At 39.8% G+C, this 11,073-nt stretch overlaps 1 protein-coding gene across 4 annotated transcripts in view; it reads right to left on the bottom strand.

Annotated features, from left to right (window-relative positions):
* Positions 1-577: 577 nt before the first annotated feature.
* Positions 578-11,073, bottom strand: part of MCF2L2 (MCF.2 cell line derived transforming sequence-like 2) — a 147,580-nt gene continuing 137,084 nt past the window's right edge. For 2 of the 4 annotated variants that reach the window (XM_085232533.1, XM_010716846.4), the window contains 6 exons: positions 10,058-10,129; positions 8,393-8,479; positions 6,710-6,828; positions 6,033-6,145; positions 5,206-5,309; positions 578-4,231 (listed from right to left, as the gene is read on the bottom strand). In XM_085232533.1, coding sequence (XP_085088659.1) covers positions 4,131-4,231; positions 5,206-5,309; positions 6,033-6,145; positions 6,710-6,828; positions 8,393-8,479; positions 10,058-10,129 — 596 coding nt within the window. In that variant the 3' untranslated portion in view covers positions 578-4,130. The remainder of the gene's footprint in view (positions 4,232-5,205; positions 5,310-6,032; positions 6,146-6,709; positions 6,829-8,392; positions 8,480-10,057; positions 10,130-11,073) is intronic. The other 2 variants (XM_085232534.1, XM_085232535.1) reach the window with 2 other exon arrangements.

Below are 11,073 nucleotides of genomic sequence, written 5' to 3'. Positions count from 1 at the left end.
CTGTAGTCCTGATTCTTCTTTCTCTCATACCAGAATTGAAGTGCAGTAACACAGTGAGGCCAATGACTTGAAAACTCAGATGAGGTGAAGTTTACTGCTAGAAATCTGGATGCTGCCTGAAATTAGCACCAATTTATTTTGCTCTATTTCCATTGTGTTTCTACATTCTCATTTGTACTTCCCTGCCCTCCTACATGATCCACAATACGCATTTGTGCCAATTAGCCCTCCTCAATAAGCCATTGGTAGCCAAAGGTATGAAGATATTGTGAGGATATTTGCAATAAAATCATCCTATTCCTTGCCTCATGACCCCGAACATCAGCATGCACAACTCTGACCTGTCTTGGTAAATCTTTGCACTCTCCTAACAGTCCCAAAAATTCAGGAACATGAATAAGAGAGAGAGGCTAGGAAAATTTAAAACAATTTTTTTTTATGATTCACACAAAGTTCAGTTGTTGTTGTTTTTTTTTTTGTCAGGTGTGTTGATGGGACTTTACTGATACTCATTTCTTCTGAATAGAAAGAAATCTCATTTGACTTGTTGCTTCATACAGAGACATCAACCACAATGTTTTGTACTAGTTATAGTTTTTATAAATTTCAAACAAAGTGTGGTTTTACACAGGTCAGAATTACAGAAAGCTCATTTGCACACTTTTTTTCTTGTAATAATTTCATACATTCATCTTGACTGGAAAAAAGAACAGGTAATTCTGTGCTCTTTCCCTGTCTGATTATCTCTCATCAGCCACAATATACAAATACATCATTATCAACACAATGGAAAATATGTAAGAAACAAACTGTACCAATTCTTAGCTGGGGAGAGGAAATCTTGGCAGCTATTTCAGCTCTAGCTGCAAGAAGAAACATTGAATTTGGCTCTCTTTTTTTTCTCCTTATTCTTAAATATTTCTAATAATACATATATTAGAAATCAGGCTTTGAGTATTTTTGGAAAGGAAAAACAAGGCCTTTTTCATACTCAATCCTGCTTGTAATCTCAGAGACTTAAGAAAACAATGGATAAAAGAATGGCTTTTCATTACGTACACAAACAGAATATAAGACCACACGCACAGCTTTGTTGTGACTGGCAACATAAGCCAATGTCCAGACAAGGTTGGGCTGCAGCCACTTATGGCCCAGACAACAACCATTGGACTGATACTCCATTCAGTGAGTGGTGTTAGGCAGTGAAAGAAGGGGAGGATCAAGCCTGGTTACTTCCTGGCCTTGATTGACATCACGGTGATTGCATGTATACCAATTTGTCACTACCTCCAGTAATGAAGGAGTCCATTGCCCAATTATACCCAAATCAGCAGGAGGAATACTGTCAAGGATGTGAAGTTGCTGAAAATCTCACGTGCTGCATACAGCCACGGGGCAAGCAGTTACTAGTCATGCTCAGGACATTCATAGTGCAGGAGTGACTTAACCTTTGGTCAAACAGGAAAAAATGTGAAATTTTGGAAAAAAAATAATAATTCAAATGCAAAGTAGGAATGAGAATTGTAATAACTCAGCCCATACCTTTGCAGTGAGTCAGTGTGCTGAGAGACACGAGACACCTTTGTAGCTCTTCCCTGCTTCAGCTCCAGACTACTCCATAGGATGCCACCACTGACACTCTTGTAGGGCACAGGGGGATATGGGGGTGAATGCTTTGCTTTCCTCTGAAGGGTCTTTAGTTTTTTGTTTAGTTTTTGAATCCATACTAGAGTTCAGCATCATAATTGGATATGAGGGAAATTCAGTATCTCCCATTTTACTCAAAGATACTGAGATACCAGGGCTATAGGAATATCTCACTGTCAGTCTGCACACAGCAGAGGTAGGATGAGGATTCACAATACCTGATTTTCCATCTCCAGTTCAAACAAAGAATTCCCACTGCTATTTACCATTAGAATGAGATTTCTTCACTTGAAACTCCAAAGTGCAAGTTGGGGTCTTTCCATGAGTGCGTAATGTCACAAATACTAGTTTTGGCAGTTTCACATACACAGGGTAACCCTTCCCCATCTCTCTCTCTCGCTCACACACAAATCTTACTATACTTACTTAATGTGCAATCAAAGCTCCCTTCCCCTTTCCTCTCCTGTGCTTAGGGCAAGGGTAGACAGGAGCACTGTTAGCAGGCCGTGCAAAAAATACTGAAAGTAATATAGAAACAAAAATGAAGTCATTTTATGGAGAGGATTAAATGATTGCACTACAAAAAAATAAAATTATGTATATATATATGTATCACTGCACATTTCCTTGGGGGGGACTGAAAGGAATCAGTTCTTCCCTCAAGGTGCTCATAACTTCAGCAGACTTTAAAAGAAGTAATGTTCCTGGGAGCCTACAGGTCATTTTTAAGATAAATGACCAGCACAAAATGTACAAGCTCTTATCTCTGTAGGACAAAATTAGCTTTGAAAAAGGTACAGAACTCTCAAATCCTTTTGTCATGAATAAAAACCATTAGAAACCACAGAGTTTAGATATTGAGGTTCAGAAGAACGTTATTCATGGGAATTCACTACCACAGTGCAACTAATAATTAACTAGTAATCCTTCACAGGCAAATAATAATAATAATAATCTGAATAAACCTTTATCTACTTACTTCAAGGCTTTTTCTTGAATGGGACTATTTACTTGCTTCACAGCTATCCTGACTCACAGACTAAGATATTTGCAATACCAGCCTTCACTGAAACACAAAGAAAAATGTTCACATCCCTGCAAAGAGGATAACAAATGTTGCAGACTCTTACTATTTTGCTAAGGAGTGATTTTTGGTTTTGCTTCATCTCCATTTTTAGTGCTTTTGTCTGTTTTATTATTTACATAGAGCATCACTACTCTTAGGGTTAAACAGAAAATCTTTAACAGTAAAAGCCAGTCACCAATTCTTGAGCTCCTAGGGTCACTTATTCCTGTGTGATCTTTACTGGTTTGCAACCCTTTGTCAATACTAATCTTAACTAAAGTACTAGCAGCTTTTGTGAGACCTAAGATCCAATTACCATCAAAATGCTTTCATGCCTTAACAGCTGCTCTAAATGAGCTAATGGCTTGTAAAGGAATAATAAAATCTGTAATCACTTCATATAGTACATTACATCCTTATGTGGCAGAGATTTGGTACAGTCCTATAACCAAACGTCCTGGAAATAAGTATTTAACAACAACACTTTACCCACTCATTGGAGCACCTAATGCTCACTATTTGTGATGCTTAAATATATTCCATATGGGGAATGAAATGTATCTACTCCATAGCCCAGCACAAAAAGAAAGCATGCAGTCTACTCAAACATATGACATTAAATGGCATTCATTTGAATCCTCGGCACCAAACGCAAAGGATTGTGAACCAGCAACCACAGACTGCAGAGGGTGCAGAGGAATGACTTATGTTGTAAAAAGACTTAAATACGTTCTGTGTCACAGTAGCTGTCACAATGTCTTTGCCTCTTGGCTAAGAACTGCATCTCCACCTTATATCACGTCGCCACCTGCATTATCTCAAACTAATGCTGAATGCAACAGGTTGTTCACGGTGCCATTCCTGCATGAATCCTCTCTGATGGTCCAAGTCAGAAGTTTCCTTTCTACATCCAATCTAAAGTGTGACAGTTTTGGTGATGACCATCAGCAAAAGGGGCACATTTGTGATCTATTAGCTGTAATTAAGGAGGGTGGGGAAGGCACAGCTACTGAGGCAAGCAAATGGAAAAACCTCCAAGTGACCCACGGTAGAGCAAGAACTCAAAACCATGTATGTGTCCCTCTGCAGTAACTCGGTGTTCAAGGAAAGTTGCCAAAAGGTGCGTGCATAGTAACTCTTCAGCTCTGCTGTCGACCTAATTTAGGCCACATCTCCTGAAACAGTTTGATAAACAATGCAAGAAGCATTTTTCTCCTGTAATACTGAAGATGGTTCTTGATGTTGTCTGGATGTTTAGTGTTCCTCTCAAGTTTGTTTTTCCTCTCATCTGTCCATGTTAATGAAGTTTCAGAGAATTATGAAGCTCAGAGCTTGTGAGAAAGGCAACTTTGATCGATCGTCAACCCAAAATAAACAAAGAGATGGAAAGGGTCCTGAGGAAGGCTTGTCCTGCCATTCAGCTGCCAGCCCTCTGTTCTGCTGGGAAGCTTTTAGCCACCTCACTCTCCTTGGTGTCCGACTCAACCGAAGCCATGCTGCAGGAATCGTTGTATATATCTGAAAAGGAGGACATGGGCATGGTCACTACAAAACGTCTAAAGGAATTCCCATCTACAATCTTGAGACTGATTGTTAAAAGCCTGAAATAAAATAAAAAAAATAAATAAAAGAATCACATCTACTGTTCTCCTCTTTCCTTCACTGAAGGCAAAGAAGGCTCTTTTGGCAAGTAATTAACTGACATTTGTGTGGGCTTGGTTTTCTTGTAAAGCATCAGATGTGTGAAAGAAATCAGAGCCACAGTTAAGGCACCGAGGCTGCAGACAGACAGAACTGATCCACTGTTGAAGTGGAGGAACTCCCTTAAAATCACAAAAAAAGATTTTATCCATTTTAACAAACTGACCAAAAAAAACCCCCAACCAACCGAACAACCAGAACGAAAAGAAAACCAGTACTTTGTAGTAAAATGCTAGTAGCTCTCTCTCACAGGTCCCCAAGGTCCCCAGGGAATGGCTGTGCCAGATTTTGCTTTTTTCTTTACTAGCAGAAAACTAGAGCAAGTTTTGGTAAATTGTGTTTATGAATGGGCAATAGTTTATCTAAAATTTTAAATCTTTGATCTGCAGAACTGCTGATATTTAGCTTTTCCAGTGCAACTTGTTTATTATAGATCAGAGCAAAGGCTGAAGAAGGAGTGACTTTTAGTGCTGGTTTGGGTGAGCTCACCAGTGCAGCCTTTCCTCCAGCATTTGGAGGCAGCAGTGAAATACCACAAAAGAATGAATGGTTTGTGAGATTCTAACATTTTCAAACCCACACCAGAACAACAGCCTTGATGCTGATCTAAATCCAGACACTAACGGTGTTAAGTCACCAAATTTCAAGCCAGCTCAGTGTTGTCACCAGAGCCTGCCCTCAGACCAAGCACTTGACACAGAAAGTCCATTATCACATCATTTTTGAGACAACAACAACAAAAAAACTCACCCCAAAACAACAACACAGTTTTTAAACATCTACTCTCTTACCTGCATTACTGTTCTTAATTATGTTGTTAGTGTCCCCCTCTGCTGGCTGCAATATACTGGAAGGAACCCACTCACTTTTCTCCGAGACCAATTTCTTCACTAACCTGGAATTCAGAGAACAGTCAGTGCATTTTCCTACATTCTCTTTCCAGAGCTGTGTTTCTTAGAAAGGTATGGTGGACAGCTATTTCCTAGTTGCAGGCCACTTGTGAGTTGGGGGTCTGACTGCAACATCACTTCAAGGAGATCAGATCTTCTTCCTCCAAATTTCCCATGGAAAGTGAATTTAGGCACCCTGCCAGGTCTGCTCCAAACACTTACTTATCAAACAGAGAGAATAATAACTTTTAAATATGAATTTTAGAAAAAGTATGTAAGCTCAAGGTGGCCAGATTAATTCTACTTTATTAATAATCTCTGAGTATAGTCTTACATCTAAATCTTTGTGTCTAAAATACACACTCTGGTTCACTGCTGTAGCTTGGTGAAAGGCATAGAGATTTTACTGATGTATCCTATGGGAGGGTGCTATCTTTGACAGCCGTCCTTCTGGGCTAGGTGTCAAAATCCTTCTGTTTTCCTTCATGCAAACTCCTGTCCTCTCAAACATGACGTCATAAACACTTAGGAGGAAAGCTAATTGGCAGAATTAAACCAAGCTGCATCTATGTTCCTGCTCCCCGCTGCTTCTTGCACATTATGGTCAATGGCTTGAGTGCATTCAAATAGATTTTGAAGATGCTTTGATGTTCTTCTGAATGTTTCTGTCTTTTCCAGGAGGTTGTACATGTTCTACCTGCTAAATTACATCTCCCTGTTGTACTCACCATTGCCCATTTTCTCCTTCCTGCACAAACTGTACTAGATCTCCATCCTCAAGTGTAAGAGAATCTGGGAAACAGCTGTCAAAACTGCCTTCTACTCGAAAAAGATTGGTCCCCTAAAATGAATGAAATCAGAAATGCAGTCATTATGGAGAAAAGAACACTGCGAGAGAGTTTGGTTAAATACTGAATCATGCGTTTCAAGATGACAGAGATTTCTCCTCCAGGTAATTTGTGTCTCCTTTTATTATGCTTATCATGCTCAGGATAACCATTATTGAAACTCAGAACTGTGATAAGCATTTAGGATTTAGAATTAATCAACAAGACATTATTTTGATATAGAAACTGGGTTCATCGCATCAACTTATATTACCAGAAAAAGTCTGAAACTGTACTTTTAAAAGGCTCAGTGTTTTTTAATGTTTTCTCTCACTTTTCTAACACCTATAAAGATAAAGCTACATCTTACAAGTAAGGGTGGCTGTTAATGGTCCTGATACCGATCAATAAATATTCTTGAAATAATCCCCTAATGCTCCAGATCGAACTCACATTTCCTGTCTTCCCATGGATTTAAGGCAGATATGAGCCAAATCTTTGCAGGATGAATCCCAATCTTTAGAGAGGAGAAAGGGAGAAAGCTGCAGTGGGAAAGGGCATTTTGAAAAAGGAATTACATTGTTAGGATTGGTTTCTTCCTCCATGTCTGAAGAGTTGGAGAGTTCATCCATGCTGGAAGGAATGGCTTCGAAATCTTCAAACGTGTCTAGAGATGGCATTTGCCTACTGGGCCAACCTTTGAAAAAGAGAACACAAAAAGAGTTAGCTATTGGCCACTACCATCTTTCAGACTCAGTCTTGTAAAAAATAAATGTCGCAGGTTCACTTCCCGCTATTTCATTTAGTGAATTGCTCACACCATTTTACAGCTCATTCCCTGATTTTGCCATACACTTTTTGCAGTATTATTCTCTTTCTGCTTGCTTTCATTTGCAGGAGGGCAGACTGTGTATGTGTATGTGCATCAATACCTTGTCTGTTCAGTGTCTCTAAATCTCTTCAGTTCATGAGGTACAAAAAATAAGGGCCAGGAATATTTCTGCAGAGCAAGTGCTGTAGCAAATCATGACTTTGCCAATACAATTTTCAGAAAGCTATGTTCATTCAGCTTCTAGCTCATCTCTATGTGTTTATGTACAAACTGATGTCCAAAGCCACTGAATTTTGGTTGACTTCTTATCTCCAACACACCTCAAGGTAATGTCACCACCTGAGCAACCTACAAGACTATGCTCTGGAGCAGACTGGAAATGCAGGGAAGGGACAGAATAAAAACTAGGTTCAAAGACAACCAGGCCTTTGGTGGTAGCTTATTATTTACATTTAAGAGACATTTACTTAAAAATAAAATTATTTATTGTTTACCTAAGAATATAAAAAAAAATGTAATAATTTAATTCCTCTCCGTGCACGTCCTCTCTGCTACAGGCATTGCCTGTGCAACGTGGCCATGCAGCTCCACAGCCCTTTCTCCTTCCTCATGTTCCTAGGGACTGCAGCTGCCCTGACCACTGCAATTCTGTTATAAGAGTGACAGTGACCTTCTCCACCCAACCAGCATCCACAGTTTTAACCCTACAGGTATGGTGGTGTCATCCAGGTGATGCTTTTCAAGCTGTAAACTAGCCCCTGAAGTGGCACTCATGTCCTGGGTTGATGAAAGAGACAGTTTCAGTTACAGACCATGCAGCATTTACAACTGGACCCTGAATCAGTAGAATCACATCAGCAAAATACAACAAACTGTATGAATGTACAAGAATGTGTTGTAGCTAATTAGCTTTAAACTGCTGTAGCAATTTGTGTTTGAACTCACAGGTTGGGCTACAAACAGCAAAATAAAAAAGTCATCTCTCTTCTCACTTACATAAAGTTTCAGTGATCTTTTGACATTGTCATTCAAAGGAAGCATCTGAGGCAGAAACATAAGCAGCAAGGATTCCTTACAAGTACTTGCATCACTTTTCCATAAAAATTGCTAATTACAGTTCAGAGACTGAGGAATAGCCTACATAACCTTTGCGTACTTCATTCAAGCTATAAAATAACACAGATCAAATTCTGAGCACTATGATATAAATTCAAATAATTATTGTCAACTATGCCTGAGCAACAGGAAACCTGATTCTGGGACGTTTCTATAACTGCTAGTGATCCAAGCTCATTCTTTCACTGCTTTCAAGGGAAATTATACTCATCATAAGAGAGAAATCCCTTTTAGGTAAAGAGAATAATTATTGTCCTAAAGTGATATTACACTCTCAGGCTGAGATGATGATAAATGTTTTAATGATGTTTACCTGTCTGTGAAGCAGATCTAGGTACGGGTCTTGTGGTAGAACCAGTGCTACATTTAGTCTGGGCCAGTATGGTGTTCTCAAAAGCATCTGTGGCAGGAAGTACAGTTTTTTGTCTTAAAGGTGAAATAATGACCAGGCAACCAGTACAAAGTGTGTTTGTATATCACAGCTGCAACTGGTTGTCTCTTATACAAACAGGTGGATGGGGATCCAACAGTTATAAAGAGAAGAGTCATTTAATGAGCACAAATGAGTGAAAACACAGCGGTATCTCACAGCAAAACCGTTATGCCTGAGAATGACAGAGAGCAGCCAAATGAATCAAATACTGACGTTAATGAAAGCAGCTGCTAGGTGAACAGTGCAGTGCTCTATTTCACTACAGCTTCCTCATTTTTAACATACTTTGCTTGCAGGTTTTCAGATCATTCTGTAGGTGATGGTGTATGGTTTTGACACCCATCCACACAGCAATAAAAACAGACCAGGGAGGGTCCTTCTCAGTGAGAAATGAATGATATCACTCTTGATTAATGCGATTTTGTGGGGGAAGTTTTTATCCAAGTAAATAATATCTTTCACATCATTAACTCTGTCAGAGTTCTAGCAACAGCAGTGATTTCTTCTGATGAAGGGACAACAATGTTCACTGTCTCCCACTTAAATCAACTCAGTTTGGCAAGGAATGTTGTGCAGTATGACAGTGTTCTTTACCCAAGGAAGGTCAATTCAGCTCTGAAGTTACACCCTGAAATACCTCCAGCCTCTGCAGCCCCATGGTATGCTGAGATGAGAAATATCTATATCTATAATGAGGATGTTATATCTATTAGAAAGCTATAAATATAGGAGATAGTTTTGGTATGTTGCCATGGCTGACCTGGCTACTTGCCTGGGTTTTGTGCAGAGCAACACAATCATAAGGATTCCTCAGCTTACGTCTCTCTTCTCCCTCTTTTGCAACAGGGGTACCTGACTGCTTTTGCCTCACATGGCAGTGCACTCTGGCAAATCCTTGTGTAAATGGAAACACTGGCAATGGAAGCTGGTGATCTTTCAGTGGTTGTGAAATCACTTCCCAGTTTAACGTTTTAGTATTGCTTATAAAACAGTAATTGATGAACCTGCTGCAACAAAATAGGTAGAAATTCTGCTTGACTGAAATGAAACACTGCACCTTAAATGGTTATCAATGCAGCCTAGCCTCTTTTGTGACCTTCATGCATGTGGCTCCTGCTTCTCTTATTAGGTGTAGATCCTAACAAGGGAAGAGGAATGCAAGTGGCCAGACTGCAGGTGAAGGTGAAGAGTAATGCCTTGGCTCCCTGCTGCTGCCTGAGCTCTCCTCGCGTCCATGAGGTGAGGTAGAAACCAGGCAGAAAATCTAGATCCAGATCATGGTCTATTTACCAAAACAGGCAGAGAATCAGGGTTTTAATTTAAGTCCAACCCTAGGTGAAAGTTGATGAACATAGCATTAGTGCAGGATACAAGAAAAAAGATGAAAAATTTGATTTATCACAGTTCAACAGATAAACTGACACCAAACCCCTATTGCCTGCATGGGCTCCAGTGTCATCCACTGACAGCGATGAGATGTGAATTCAGTGAATGATATAAAAAAACTGCTGAACAGGTTTTCATGCAGGATGGAAATACTCATACCTTCAAACCCCAGGGGAGTTGGGTCACTCTTTATTTCATGTCTCTTGACTTTAACTGCAGGAACAAGGGGACCTGTGTGCAGAGTCACAAGGCTGTAAACACTGTCAAAATAGAAACTTGCTTTCCCATTACCTGGAACCACAACCTGTGTAATACTTTCCACATCACCCAGAAAAATGACTATCCCTTAAGTTCTAAGTGGTGAAGACAAATACTTCTTCGATGTGAATAGGAAACAGACCTATTTTTGCAAAAGACATAATAAATGTGTCTGCTTCCAAACAGATTCAGAGATGGTTTCTCTCCCACATGTCCAGCAGATGGCACTAATGCAGGCAGATTCACAGTCAGCCTCCTACACATGAGGATGGCAGGGAAGAGCTGACAAGAGCCAGCACTTCTGTTCCACAGGACATTCTTCACAGCTCCACATGCAGTGCCTCTCCTCTGTCCTTACTACATATGCAGAGGACTTGTGATGTGACAGAGCTGAGCCACTGCCATGAGGATCAGCACACAACAGTATGCAGTAGGCTTGAGTGAGTCGACCCAAGTACCCTATCTAGACCTGCATTTGGCTAATGCTTAGACAAAACTCAGGCTCCGGTTCCTTCAACACCTAAAATATTTACTTAAAGCAGATGCTGTAAATAAAAAACTTAATTGGAGAGCGCTGATTTTGTTTTCTAGCTTTTGAAATCAGTACAAAAGTAGTTTTTTCAGCATCCCAAGAAAATTCGAACAGTCTCATGGTGGACAGAACCATACAAGTTTGAACTTCATTAATTTCTTCTCCTGAGCCATGCCTGTAATTTCCATGTGGAAATGCTGAAGTATTATCACCTAAAGAAGTTGGCAAATAAATATTTGTATGTAGAGGTGATATTACATCCTTCCTCTGATTATACACTCCATGATGACACTGAAAGCAGATCATTTCAGATACCTGTCGCTTCATTCTACAGTCAAGGATATGGTTCAGAGCCTTCACAAATATTTGGAATGCTCTACATCAG

This window comes from Meleagris gallopavo, chromosome 11 (assembly GCF_905368555.1).
Source record: "Meleagris gallopavo chromosome 11, MGAL_WU_HG_1.1, whole genome shotgun sequence".
NCBI lineage: Eukaryota > Metazoa > Chordata > Aves > Galliformes > Phasianidae > Meleagris > Meleagris gallopavo.
The sequence above is the reverse complement of the archived record's forward strand: the minus strand, read 5'-3'. Positions and strand labels throughout refer to the sequence as shown.